The sequence below is a fragment of the Lepisma saccharinum genome, chromosome 1, assembly GCF_977018435.1.
Source record: "Lepisma saccharinum chromosome 1, izLepSacc3.1, whole genome shotgun sequence".
In the NCBI taxonomy this organism is placed as follows: Eukaryota; Metazoa; Arthropoda; class Insecta; order Zygentoma; family Lepismatidae; genus Lepisma; species Lepisma saccharinum.
In genome coordinates, this window is record NC_139229.1 from 153849407 (window position 1) to 153864420 (window position 15014).

The following is a 15014-nucleotide window of genomic DNA, read 5'->3' on the forward strand; positions in this document are numbered from 1 at the left end:
TTACTGCTGACACGTGCGTGGCAGCAGACTCGGCCTATATTAATTCCAAGGTTCAGGAGAATGTAATTTTAGGAAACTTATGACTTACTACATAATCTTAAATCATGCTTAAATGTTTGCTAAACACATTTTTGTTATCGATTTACACGAGAAATTCTTACCTTCATTGAAATATCGTTTTAATAGCCATCCTATCGCTCTCCAATGTAAAGCTTAGGGCAACCAGATGACGAACGAAATTCTTTAGGGACACAACAGGGGGTGGTGATCCACCTCTAGCGGAAAAGTTTGGCAATATACAGCCTCATTATCGTTGGCTAAAGAATCTTCATTTCATTAGTGTGAGCTCTCCATAGAAAAGAAGAAGACCACATGATCACAGTAAACTGTGCTCCTTTCCGTTTCCTTTCCCACAAAATTTGAAAGAAGGAAACAAAACCATCGATATACGACCGAAACAAAATAAAACTCCGGTAAGGTCAACTAGAAACTTCTGTTAAGAGTAGGTGAAAGCCTAATGGCCGAAGATCCTGCAGAACAGGTAATGTTCCTTTGCAAAATATTAATTCATAGAATATGATGACTGTCATCTCACATGAATGTATTTAGCGTTGTCTGAAATTGCATGTTTAAAATTACTAACGTACGATGTATCGCTATGAAAAAGCATTTATTTATTTCCTGATTCTAAAGTAGTAAGTAGGGAATATTTTAGGGACCAAGTTCCAATTTTTAATTTCGAATGATCATGCTGCACAGGCATTTTTACATGGTTCTATGGCCCAAGTTCCGATTGTTTAATTTCCAATGTATTATGGGCACAGGCATTTATTTATGCATTGTTTGATTTCTAATTATGTCTGTTAAACACTTACTTCAAAGTCTTAGTGCTTACTTACTGCGCGTTTTATGGAGAACGATTTTATCGTCCCGTATGCTCGCTCCTATATGATTGTTTACGAGCAGCCATTCGGGAGCGAATGTAGAATATAGAGGATATCTCCAATTTCGTTAATATTTGGTATACTTACTAAATGCTTTCTAATCACGAATCTGTTGTTAAAATGCTGGGGTGACGTCTGGAAATCGTGAAAAAAGCTGATGTAAGTTGAGATTTTATTTTAAAAGCTGTATCGCATTGTTTTACGAACCCATTTTGGTAAAAAAAACACTTGAACACTGTTGCCAAACCTACCTCTAATCAAAGTCCGCATTCCACATGCTCTTCTACCTAACGAAGGAACAGCATGGCGACGCTGTAGACAGCGCAACGAATGCCAAACGTCACTTGTTCATATCATCAAACATAGTTGTTATGTTTATGTATGGAGAATGATTGCGGTAATGAAGAATGTGATTTTGCAAAATATATAGACGTAAGTGTACAATTTTTACACGTGACCCCCAAATCTTAATTCCATATACGTTTACAGGACTGCATATTTAGAGAGTATAAGAAGTAGGAAAGGAATTGTAGACATTATACATATTTTACATTCATACCGCCATTCGTTTACTGTCGTCTTACATACGGACTGCTGCTGCCATCTACTTCATGTGCATGGCTTGTGAAGGGGTATTTCGTCGTTAAATGCTTTCGTGGTTAGGTTAGGTTCTCTTAGCATTAAAATAAAGTCCCTGAATACAATCTACTCAGGTTCCGATTTACTTCTACATTCATTACCACTAGTGTACAATACTTTCTGTTGCTTGTCAACAGAGAATACCTTGTCCATGGGAAGCACACATGCTTGCGTAAGGTAATTTTCAACTTTATTTTTTCAAGATAAATAACTTTTTTTTGAATCCAAACAGTGCTCATTACTTTAAGGAAGGTTCAAATTTCGTGTGACAGTGATTTTCAAAATTCTATGATATTAGTCTTTCTGCTAGGAGAATTTGAAAAAAATCATAATACAATTGAAACCGTTAACCCTGATCGCATAATATCAGTTCATTTTATTGATTTATTGTAAAAATACAAATACAATACCACTGCATTTAAAATTCTATAATGTGTTTCAATACCACACTATTATTTTCAGGTAAAAAAAAAATATTTTTTATAATTGTGCTCTTTTATCTCTTTTACGTAATCTATATTTAAAAAGGAGCATTGAAATTGAATAATTATATTTTTTGGAATCAGGGAAATTATATAAGTCCTTTACTGCAGGAATCACATGTATAATCTCAAATGGTTTTATGCAGGGTCAGACAAATGCACGATGCCCGGTCACCATGGCACCTGAAAATTGTCGCTTGTAGTCCGAATTTTCCAATTCAGTTCTAAAGAATACTTTAATATTTGGTCTTCCCTTATGGAAATTTTCATATCTTGTGCATCATGAAATAGGTTAATAAACATGCCATTATAAATTTTTGAACTGTTGCTAGGTGAATTTTGAAATCAAAAGCAATATGGTGGTGTTGGCCATAATTTACAGTGTGTGGCATTATTAATCATACTGTTACCGGTAGAGCAATGTATACAGAGTTTAGGAAGGCCAGTCTGGTACAAGTATTAATTACCTTTAATCCAAAAAATTAATGTTTTAAGGTCACATTTCACAATGTGTAGCATTATCTTAGTTGATTTCATGGTTTTCTTAGTTCGTATTTGAAAAAAATGCTGACTTCTGAATTGTTTTTAGTTTTGTGTATTCCTGGTTTTATGTAACTTACAATCATTAATCAATGTCATAAGCCAATAAGTAGCAGAAAAGTGAAGTAAAATAAACCAAATCAGTCCATCAATTAACTGTTCAATTGTCTTTAGGGTGCTTCCCATTGCTGACTGCTTTCTTCACATTTCAGAACAGTAGCTCCTGGTTTCGTGTTCCTGTTACAGAAAGTGCCAATATAACAATGGAGCGTTCATCAGAACCCCAGTCCATACATCCAGAAGACAGGCTGCTGCGTGCAGATGGGTTAGGTGGTGAGGCCATGGCAAAGGCTCTGATTGATGGAATTCGTAAAATGGCTAAGGAGTATGAAAACGAAGGTGAGGTTTGCAATATTTTGATCTTTCAATACCGTCTCATCAACTTTATCATAAGAGAGCAGGAACTTAAGAATAAAAGCACTTTACGGAACCCACTTTTCCCAATAAGTAACCTGTGGCTCGATAGCCCTTGAAGGGCCTGGGCCTATCTCCCGACTGCCAGTCTCCATCCCACAATCTTACCTATAGGTGTGGAGATCTCGAGCCAGTAATGGGGTGACTTGAGGTCGAACCCCCAGCCATTGTAGGAGATTTCCGAGACCGGGTTATGCTACTGGCTCGTAGCTTCCAAATTTCCTCACGATGGTGGGTTGCCACCGGTCGTATACACAGGCCAAGAACCCAGGTGGACTCAAACCCATGCCGTCCTGCAGTTGGAGCCCAAAGCACAGTGCCTTAAACCACATGGCCACTGAGGAGGACACTTTTCCCAATATTACTCATAAAATAATAGTGTTAGAAATTAAAAACTTGTAGATTAGTTTTTTTCTAAACTTCAAATTTACTTTCCTTCGTTTCAAATATATATGCTCAATACCTTCATTTTCCTGTACACCTTGGAAAAGTCATTATGCAATCAGAACGTGTACCAATCTTGAAATACAGTGCGACTATGAGGTGATGTTTCTTTACTTTTCAGAGAAACATCTACAAGGCATTTTTGATCAAATGCCATTTACCGAGGATGACCCCTCTGAAGAAGGAAAGAAGATGCTTGGTGCACTAGTGGATCATGCTGAAGTAAGTGTGTAAATAACTTGGGACCTATATTTTTTTAGCAAACATGAGGCATGGGCATCAGCAGGAGGGAAGGGGGATGAAACAGTCCATTCACCTCCCCTGGTAATTGACATGATTAATTTCAAGTTACAAAAAACAGAAAGTTTGTTATTTAACATTATTAACAGAAATAAAGTTTAGTTATTTTGCATTTAAGCAGAATAACCAAAGTAAAAGCTGTATTAGATAAAATTGTGTAAAATACAAGAAACAGGTTATTTTTTTTAATATTCTATCACTTAATTTAATGAATAAATGGTTCCACAGTTTCCAAATTCCAAAAATTAGTTTTATGTGAGAGGTCACAAAACATAAACTTCATAAGTGAAATTTCCCCTTAATTTTAAAAGCTTTTTCTTGAACAAGGTCAGAGGCGTGGCATGCATGTAGCCGCTGTTACCGCAGGTAACACCAAAATAAACTGCTCACAAAAAGTTTTGCATCACCCAAGAAATGATAGAAAGAACAATCGCAACATGTCCCACTGGGTCAGCTGTGAGAAAGCACACTGTGCTGTGCAAGATACCCATTCAACCCCGCATAACTCGCTCTTCAGACGACCGCCACGATCAGCTGAGCATATTTGTGTGTTCGAACATCTCAGTATTGTGGGTGGTAATGGTCAAGGCTATATCTCCCACTTACGTAGAGAGACTCAAGTAGTGAAGGTGCGTTGTAGACATGCCCAGGCGTACAATATCGCAGTTCGATCGGGCAAGGGTTATCGCCTTCGTGCAGAGTGGGATGTCACAACGGGCGGTAGCCGCGACGATGAGAATCACACAGAGCGATGTCAGCAGAACATGGAGAAGGTACGCAGACAGTGGGACAGTAGCAGATCGCCACCGTTCAGGTCGACCACGGGTAACAACACCAGCCCACGACCGTTTGCTAGGAATCACAGCCCTGCGGCAGAATACCAGGACCGCAAATGAGTTGCGAAATGACCTCCAACAAGCCTCAGGCGTACGTGTTTCGACCCAGACTGTTCGCAATAGACTGCGAGCAAGAGGCTTACGTTGAAAACCAACAGCGTGATCGTTTGGTGTGGGCACGCGAACATGTGCATTGGGGACCTGCAGATTGGTCGTGTGTACTCTTTACAGATGAATGTAGGCTTTGTCTGAGGCCTGATTCGAGACGTGTGAGAGTGTGGAGAGGCGTAGGACCGCGGGAGAGACTTCGTCATGTGCAACCTGTTCATCCATTCCAAGGAAGTGGCATTATGGTTTGGGCAGGGATTATGCACGGCCGCCGAACGCCCCTAATTGCAATTCAATGGACACTGACAGGGACGCATTACATCAGAGACATCCTACAAACAACTGTGGAACCATACCGTCGGAACATTGGTCCAACTCTTGTGTTCATGGATGATAATGCCCGGCCACATCGTGCAGAGGTGGTGCAAGATTATCTGCAGCAGGCCCAAATTAACAGAATGCCCTGGCCGCCAGGAAGCCCAGACATGAATTGCATCGAGCATGCTTGGGCCATGTTGAGGAATGCAATGGCACACCGTCCTGTGCTCCCAGACTCTCCACGTGAGCTTCTTTTGGCAGCACAGGAGGAATGGGATCGTTTACCACAGGATGACCTTGATCATCTCATTGCGAGCATGCCCCGGCGTGTTGAAGACCTCATTGCAGCTCGAGGGGGACATACCAGGTGGTAAACATCCTGTCTGACATAACAAATAGGCAGATAGCATTGTTGTGCCATTTGTTTCCCTTTGCTACTTCAGCAGTGTGTCATTTTTTCTTTTTTTTTTGGATTAGTGTGAACGTTCTTTTTCATGCCATTCCCATGTTTTCCACGTTTTCTTCTTTCTTGTACTGATTGAGCAATTGTATGTTTATTTTCTTCCCAGGAATACAGTTTTTGTTGGTGATGCAAAACTTTTTGTGAGCAGTTTATAAAGAATTGAAGAACCTGTCTTAAAATATTATTACGTACATAAACTGGTAATATTGTCGTAAAGTAAACATTGCAGACTGGCATTTTTTCTGACACCGGCAAAAGCGAAGAGGAGGACTGATCCGGTACCCTTCACAGGCAACATGAGGAAAGGGCCCTGAGCCCACCCAAGGAAGACTTTCCGTCGCAGCAAAGCCTGTTTTGGCGGGAGGAGGCGGGTTAATGGCATGACTCTTTAGCCGCCGCAGTTGCCGGTGATACTTACCGGAAACATACCAGTGTTGCCATATTCAATTGACAGAAAAGAGCTAAGTCGCCTAATCGGGTCTATCTTACTCTGAAGGTGTCCAGTCACACTGGGGAACGATGGCGCAGTGGTAGCGTCGCCGCCTTATAATCAAGGGATTCCGGGTTCGATACCCGGTGGAGGCACAAGTGGTTCGGATCCAACTTTAAACTGTCCCGATTAGCATTACTGTTCATGAAGTGGACTTAAATCGCCAAATCAAAATTTTAAAAAATCAAATCACACTGGGCCAAAAGCAAACTACCAAGTGATATTTTGTATTTACACTAAATATCAGCGATTATGAAAGTCCTCTTTGTCCTTCTTCGACATCATGGGCGAGAAGGAGAAGAGAGGGATGGGCATGATCAAGTGGTCTGCTGTCCTTCTAAAATGTCAACCTAAAATTCTCTATTTCACACATATAATATTATTTCGGTTACAGGAATTTGTAATAATTGTTGAAAGGGCCGCTTGAGATTGACATACGTTGTCGCAGTAATGCGATAATTTGGGATTGAAGCAATGTTTTTAAATGGTAGAACTGTTTTTGGATGAAAACATTACTTACAAGCATAATTTCCCGGTTGTTACCTTAGCATGCTCTGAAGTGTCAGGTGTCGCAGGTTCGAATCCTCAGCAAGAAATGGTTATTTCAATGTTCGTTGTTATTATATTACTTACATAATTATAAAAATTAATAATTACATACACAAAGAAATAATAATTTTATTTCAATAATTCACCATGCATCCTCATCGTCACTATTATCCTATAAAGCAAAAGCCTTAAAGATAGCAAAGGACGTAAAATATACGAAATAGTAGTGGTGTCAGAAATGAGATTTCAGTGGATTTAGCGAAACATGGGAGTGGGAGTAGTTAGGAAACAGATGAAGACTACATCTACTCTACATACGTCTTATTTGAAACGAAAAGTTTCGCGATTTGGGCAAATATGGTTTCAAAAGAACTAAGATGGCAACATTAGTACAACTGGATTTCTTGCAGGTTCCGAAGGAAATATTGGGGAAGGGCCGATGCTGAGAGGGGAGGGGGCAAGGAGGGTGCTTCACGTGTTACAAAAGTAAACAACGGTTTGTGGGAGGGACTGTGCAGTGCGAGTTTTGTGAGTGGTGTCTTTCCTCTTTATGTTGTTTTCGGGCATTGTCAATTAATTAACAAGCGGAATGGAGCTTGCTCCGAGTTCCGAGTTCATCCTATCTGAACAGTGTGTGTAATTGTGCAATAGAAGATATTTTTAAGCAATCTTTTGGTTCGTTCTTTTGCGGAAAAAAGCGAAATTGTGGCGAAAGGGAGGCCAAAGCCTATTTTGAACGATTTAAAAACCAAGTCGTCTGCTGGATATGACCGACATTTCAATGTTTCGTGGTATAACGACTATCCGTGGTTATGTGGATGTGTGCAGTTGTCGAAACTCTTTTGTTGGCCATGTACTCTATTTTCGGGTGAAAAAAAAAACGTGTCGAATTCAGATGTGGATAACATGGACCATGACCATGACGCACCCAAAAATTCAAATTCAAATGAAAAACTTCTCTTTATGACAGCATCATAGAAGTTTTTTGATTTGATTTGATTGATTTTGCTTCACTTGTGCCACTTTTGGCTAATTTGCGAAGATGGGGATGAATGATGATATGATTAAATTGATGAATAGACATCACAAACGCCCATGCCCAAGCTAGGTTTCGAACCCGGGATCCCAGCATCATATAACTATTTTCAAAGTCTGATTGATCTGCTCTATAAGTAGCCTTCGATGTTTCTGTAAGTATCAAATTACGTATTATTGTGTCAACAACCAATGTTTGCGATTTCACTTTAGTCCTTATGTCAACATTTTTTTTCCTGATTAATAACTTTACCAAAATCTAGTATTGAATTGCGTACGTACCAGATTAATATTATATGAACTACTTGGAAGACATTGGGGGGGGGGGGAGCATGAGGTTGGGAGGCGCCCAAGTCTCCCTTAAATGTCCTACTGATAACCGGTAACACTTTTAAAAATCCACGCCACGCCACTGAACAAGGTATATAAAAGTTAATAAGAAAATAGAATAACTATGCACGGAATTATAGTATGGATTCAATGCATGCATTTCCTACTATGTAGGAAATTTAAAACTATAATTAAAAACAGATGTGCTGGATATTCACTCATCTGGTGGATTGAGTAGAAAATCCCCCAAGAAATTAGTTATTTTTATTATATAATAATATAATGTAACTTATAATGTATGACCATAATCATAACCTTGATATTCAAGATTCATCAATGGTATGACAACTGCCCTATAAAACTTTTTGGCGATGATGATGCCCATGACTCAAGAACATAAAATGGAATTATGTTTATTGTAAAAGAAAAAAAGTATTCTGCATATGCAATGGCACACACTAACAAGTTGTTCAAACCAGATTTTGAAGTAACATTAGTTTTCCATGATAGATAATATCACTTTTGCCTTAAATTCTGAAAAATACAATGAAAATAATATTCATAATTGCATGAAACTTAACATTAGCATCCTAACAAGTAGAAACTTGAAGGGTGGACACATTCCTAATGAGAAAGGTGTTACTAAAATTGTGCATTTTGTTTTTGGTGCATTCAGCACATTTTTCTAGTTGAGGAAAATGAGGGATGAAATAATACTGAAAGTTTATGTGGCAAATTTTATAAACATTCTGTACCTTGGGCAGGATCTGCAATTAACATGAAAACTTATGCAAATGGTAAATATTCACTCAATCCATTATGGTGTCTTTCAGGAACTTAAGAATTTGTACAAAAAGTCTGAACTTGTGTCAAAATTTAGCTTATTACTTGCCCCCCCCCCCCCCCCTTGTATAACAAATCAACCAAATTTGTACTAATTTTAAGATCTTTTCTCAAAAGTTGTCATGAAGTGAACCGAAACTGCAAATTTCAGAATGCTTGGAGACAAATGCTAATTTTCACACATACTAATTCCTACTTAAGTCTAACTGGCTGATAAAAGGGAAAAACATGAAGTCTTCTCACAACAGCTCAAATTTCATAAAAAAAATTGTGGGGCATGTGAAAAGATTGTAAAATGTAACTGTCCAAAAAAATAAAGTATAACTTCTCTAATTGTGGTGTATTAAAAATATTTCTTCTTTTCCCTTTTGTTTTATTTCATACTTTTATCATATATAGATAACATATGCAAAATAACATGCACACACAGGAAACAAACATTTTTTTAAGTTTCAAAAGTGGACTCTTTTTGGACCAGACCAGACGGTCTTAACTTTAAATGATTTTTTATATATATCAAAACATATTTGAAAAATCTGACCATTTAAAATTTTTCAACAATCAGTAACAACAAAATTATTGTTAAACAGCCCCCACCCTCAATATTAAAAAAAATGTAGTTTTGGTTCAATCCACAGGTGTTTACTGCAAACACTTATCATTGGAATCTCAGACTGAAGTCAGAGGCCTAGTTGAAATCATGTGGAGTGAGGTATAGACAAACAAAAGAACTTTTGGCCAAAAGCCTTTGTGCATCTTTCCCTCCATCCATTCAACTTGGACCATAAGGAAGCCTGCTCCACTCTAGCCCTCCCCTCCACGTGCGAGTACAATGCACAAGTCACATGGTTCTGCACAGGTTCTTTTTTGCCGGTGGTTCCACCATACTTTGTATTTTTGACAAATAGTAAAAAGAAAAAGTTCTCCGTGCACATTGTACCCTATCCTGAAAGCACATTTAGGGGATGTGGTATTACGGCCCAACATATTCTCGATCTTGGGCCATTTTGGAGGTGATGTGATCAGCACCATGCTCTGGTTTATCTAGTGGTTCCCTGTATATTTTTCTTGTGCTCAACTGGAACTGTGTAACATATAAAGTTTTAGGTTGACAGACATTTACAAGATGCACTTAGGTTATCTCATGATAATGTATATTTGTTTTTTATATTAGGCAGTTGGTGTTGATAAAGTATATAGTAAAAGTGCTTTCTTAAAACACTGGGAACTACTACTCAAGGAGTCTGAGCAGTCAATGAAACTGGCATCACTTGCAAGAGAGAGAGATTTGCCTCAAAAGAAGAACCGCAGGCTACAACAGGAGACATCCATGCTGGAAAGGTAATTGTCCTCATAGACTTCCATTTTGGTTTCCTTTGTTTCTTATATGTGTCACCTTGTGACCAAAGGCCTGGGCCCAGTGGCAGAATAAGTTTTATCTTGTGTGAGGTAGATAACTCTTTTCTTTAATTGTAGCCATTAGGTCAAGCTCCATTGTAATTTTCAGACATAGCCTCTAAGATTGAACAGTTAACTTTCAATATCAAGGGTGGACCCATTGGCCATTAGCTCATTACTGTTTTGTTAAAGACTATATATTGTTAATTTTGGACAACATTCACTTAATGTTAGACTTCAAAAGGGAAGCAATTGATATTTACTAGGGCTACACTGATACTTGGGACCACTGACACAGAAACAAGATTGAGAAGCTACATTGTAGCCCTACATATTCCAGAAAAGAATTGTAGTCCGTCCATGTGGCTATAGCAGTGAAATGATTAAAGGTATCCACAAGGATAAGAGGATATGAAAACTTGTAAAACCAATGTGTGTTATTTTTACCACCATTACTTGCCACATGAGTTGGAAACTCTTATTAGATAAATATTGACTTAGATAATTTGACAATTTTTATCCAGGCCTGAACTGTATGTATACATGAGCTTTTGGTGCTGTTTACTTCCCAGACCTTGCAAGTTAGAAATGCATCATGTTTGTACTATTATACTAGGGTAAAAATACTCTATTCACTTAATTATTGGTAATTTGTTTGCATTTTCAGAGAGCTTGCCATTGCAAAGGAGGAATGCATGCAGTGGCAGACTCAAAAGGATTTACAGAAACTTGAATTATGTAAAATGAAGGACAAATTAGAAGTTTACAAGAGAGAAATTGCAGAGAATGAGGTTAGTGGTACTATAATTATTTGTGATATTGAGACACAGACCTGGAAAACTGGGAAGTCCAGAAATTTGACTGACCAGTAAAACAAGGAAATTTTGTTTTCAGTCATAGAATTCTCACTTTTCTCCCTGTGAGAATCCCTTCATCAATTTAAGGTAATAATCATTGCCATCCTCATCGTAACTAGCCAAAAATGGCAGAGAAGTGGCATAAAAGAACAAAAATACAAATACATTTGGCCACCAACCTAGATTTTAAGTTGGAACCCAACATATGTGGAGAGTGGGGGGGGGGGGGGTCTAAATCTTTCATGCATGGTGAAAGGCGTAGGGATGGATGATATCGTGATATATCGTCACGGACGATACAATATTTTTTCCGTATTGTGATATATCGTCTCCACGAAACACATCGCCAAAATATCGTGATGATATATCATCTAGTTGATATCACCTGAATGATGTTTTTTCAATATTGTGATGTATCATCTGGATGATATATTGCCCAACAGTAATAGGAAGAAACTTTCCTTTTTACCTGGGCATTATTCCGTATATGCTGGTCCAAAATTAGCTAATGGTTGGTTTTAAAATACCCATTTTTTCTGTGCTGTTCTAAAGAGCTAAAAAAAGTCCCTACTCTCCCTAAAAATTGCCTCAAAGTATTTTTTTAAAAAATCAAAATCTGTAGTTATGGTGAAATTTCAGTTTTAAGGATCAAAATCAGATTCCTTATATAATACTGAAATTGTAGTTGTACTTTGCTGAGAAGGATGGTTTTCATTCAGATATCTCTGTCTGGATAATAGTAACCGAGATAATCAAATTTATGCAGAAGCTCTGAAACAGCAAAAATTGGCAAGTGCAATAAAACAAAAATTGCCACCATCTGTTAAAAGATCAAAGTATCGGTACTGTTGAAGTACCAACATACTAGGGTAACACAAGGAAATAAAATTAGAGCTGAGCAGATACCGATGCCAATGTATCGGTATCGGGGGATCGGAAAGTATTGGTTGAATTTTATTTACTGATACAAGCCGATGCTTTTCTGACATTTTGATTGCTCATGGAGTCCGCGAGGAGTCTAATTATCCTGGACGTTACGCAAAATTATTTTTGTACGAATATTATGTGATTACATAACCGGAATTTTTACATTCTGATGTAATTTTTGAATTTATGAAGCAAACCTCTGATAAATTGATGCTTATAATAAGAGCAGAATACTCACTCACTGATATTACTCAATTTTTTGAACAACTTTAAATTGTTACAATTTTCAAGTATCAGTTCAGCCCTTAAAAAAATGAAGTGCTAGACACTTTCCATTACCATATTTCTGTAATTTTATTTTCATAGCCATTGTGATATATTTCATTGTAATTTTCTCCTCCAGAGTGCTTTGACACAAAAGGGAGTAGATCCCAATTTTGGCCACCAACAAGTATACGCTGCTTTCGATGAATTAAGTATATTGAAAGGAGATGCTGTGCTGCTGAAGTCAAAACTTAAGAAATTCCAATATCTTCCTCCGGACATGATCGAGGCTAGGCGGAGAGTGGCACAGATGAAACAGGAGCTTAGGCTGATGCAGGACCCTTACACAAAGGTTTTGAAGGAAATATCGGATGACATGGAGACTTTCAAGAGCTTTAACTGAAGAATAACTGATATATTCAACTAATTCTTTATCTTTACATGATTCTCAAGTTTTATATTTTTGCAGCCTTTTTAAAGAATGTAAATAATGTACAAATTTTAAAATTGTATAGGAAGAAATGTATTAATGTTAGTGGCATGTTCATGATGCTTTTTATGGAAATAAATTAATGTACCTGGCACATTATCTTGGTTTCTTTGCTGTGCATTGGACTCCCCACATCTGAAGGACTGGGTTTTAAAAGAATCCACAAAAATTGGAAGCATGCACAAAGTATTCTGAAGTAAGTCTTGAAGCTTTCCTGGCAACGAATGATGAATAAATTCTCTTGGGCTATCGACCAGATCAATTCTGGAAAAAGTTCGACTTTTGAGAGCTAATGTAGCCAGAGAATTTATTCAACAAACTCTGTTGGGGAATCGCTGGCTTGTGGTTGAGTACATAAACTGCTTGACTTCTAATCTTGTCACCAAATTTCTTTGGTTTGAGTGTCAGCCTACTCGTGATGTTGTTTGCGAGTGCCCCTTTATCAATTTCACCTATACGACGCACGGTTTTAGAAGCGATATCGGGCAGAGTTACGGAGAGCGTGTCCTTGGCGACCAGCCAATAGCAGGAGCACAACGTTGTACAGTTAGGAAACTGTGGCGAGCAAGTTAAGCACCGTGTTCTGTAAATTGTTTTTCATGCAAGAAGTTCTTTATAACACTCGCCACTTTAAGGTTCATCATTGCATGGGGCACGACATTATGAACCTGACTTTAAGTCCCATGCATTTCCGTCGCCTACAGCCGGAGATATCGTTTCTCGAAGAAACAACGGAAACAGCGCATCTCTACACACTCACAATGACCCTTCAGTGTTCCGTCTGTTTGTTTTTTTTATTTGCCACCTTGTTATGAACCCCGCTGAGTTGTGTCTTGGTAAAGCTATGGGTGTCAAATTCAGCTGAATATGAACAATGGCCCTTCATTGTCGTGGGCGTTTACGAACATTGCGAGTCTGAGTCACTTTCAGTTCAGCGTTTTCGTAACAAGGACGGTGTAAGATACTTGTACTCGTACGCCACGAGGAACAGTTGTGAGACGATTCAATATGGCCCTTATTGATTGATTAAATGTTGGTTTATTTTACCTCGCTTTTCTGCTATGTTTGGCTAATGGCAAAGATGAGGATGGATGATGATATGATGAAATTGATGAAGGGACACTTACAAACACCTATGCCCGGCCGGAATTCGAACCTGGGACCCGTGGCGTCGTAGCATGCTGTGAGTCCAGCCCTTATGTTCGATAGTTATGCAATAGTGTGTGTTTCACGAGTGTTACTTAATAATTTCGCACCGGCCCCCATGGTGGAGTGGTTAGCATATCGCGCTACGACGCCAGGAATCCCGGATTGAAATCCTGGCCTGGACATGGATTTTTTGAATTGCCATCCATCAATTTCATCATATCATCACTCATTCCCATCTTCGCAATTAGCCAAAAGTGACAGAAAAGTTAAATAAAATAAAGTAAATCAAATCAAATTAATAATGTCGCTCTCGAAACCTATTACAAGTAGTGCAGGCACCAAGGGTAAAATGTTACCTTCACAAGACAAAATCTTATTTTTACAGTGTAATCTTACTTCAAGGAATTGGTGTCGGAAGAAGTGCATGCTGAAACAGTGTTTTCTCATAGTAGAGAATTTACGGCTAAGCGTGTGGTGTCTGTGTGCATACTGTGTTGCGTATTATAAAACATGGTAACGTATCTACCACAGAAATCGGTGAACCCCTATTCTGGGAAACATGCCAGAAAACAAACGAGAGTGATGATGATGGTCTTGCAGTTCCTCTATAATAAATACCTTCAAACTTCTTTCATGTATGAGTTTCTCTTATATGCTGCAGTGATATAATTCTGTGTAGAATTCTTTACTATATATTTCATTCTACTCAAATATCACGTGCATGCATTATATATAAAAAGCTGAATATTGGACACGCGAAATCTCTGCGTTTCCTTTCAGCTAGCAGTTGGTTTGGCAACAGTGCGTCAGCACTGGCTGCGTATTGGCTGAACTCATGTTCCTTCTAAAAGCGTACGCTGTATAATTATCACTTGTCCTTTTCCTTGTGATTAGCCAAATTTTCCAATTTCTGATCACCTTCGGACATCTAGGAGGCAGGCTGGCTGGCTCTCTCTCTCTCTCTCTCTCTCTCTCTCTCTCTCACTCACTCACTCACTCACTCACTCACTCATATATATGTCTAAAGTAAGTCAGCACATTCTGGATTTGCTCCCAAACTAATTGTGAATTTGGTAGGAAAAAAGCCTACGTTTTTTGCCACTCCTTCACATAAAAATAAATGATCCCACACCA

At 38.4% G+C, this 15014-nt stretch overlaps 1 protein-coding gene across 1 annotated transcript; it reads left to right on the forward strand.

Annotated features, from left to right (window-relative positions):
• The first annotated feature begins 385 nt into the window (after positions 1–385).
• LOC145989715 (HAUS augmin-like complex subunit 1) lies at positions 386–12828 on the forward strand. Its single transcript, XM_083124974.1, has 6 exons — positions 386–541; positions 2818–3004; positions 3645–3745; positions 9970–10136; positions 10861–10984; positions 12381–12828. Exons 1-6 carry the CDS (start codon positions 518–520, stop codon positions 12642–12644), a joined length of 867 nt encoding a protein of 288 aa, XP_082981100.1. The 5' UTR covers positions 386–517; the 3' UTR covers positions 12645–12828.
• Positions 12829–15014: the final 2186 nt, after the last annotated feature.

What these genes read in the sequence shown, in the direction of transcription:
- LOC145989715 (XM_083124974.1), top strand. Translation starts at nt 518, where the DNA reads ATGGCCGAAGATCCTGCAGAACAG. An exon ending in TAAGGAGTATGAAAACGAAG is followed by an intron (nt 3,005 to 3,644) that starts GTGAGGTTTGCA and finishes TTTACTTTTCAG; the next exon opens with AGAAACATCTACAAGGCATT. An exon ending in GAGACATCCATGCTGGAAAG is followed by an intron (nt 10,137 to 10,860) that starts GTAATTGTCCTC and finishes TTGCATTTTCAG; the next exon opens with AGAGCTTGCCATTGCAAAGG.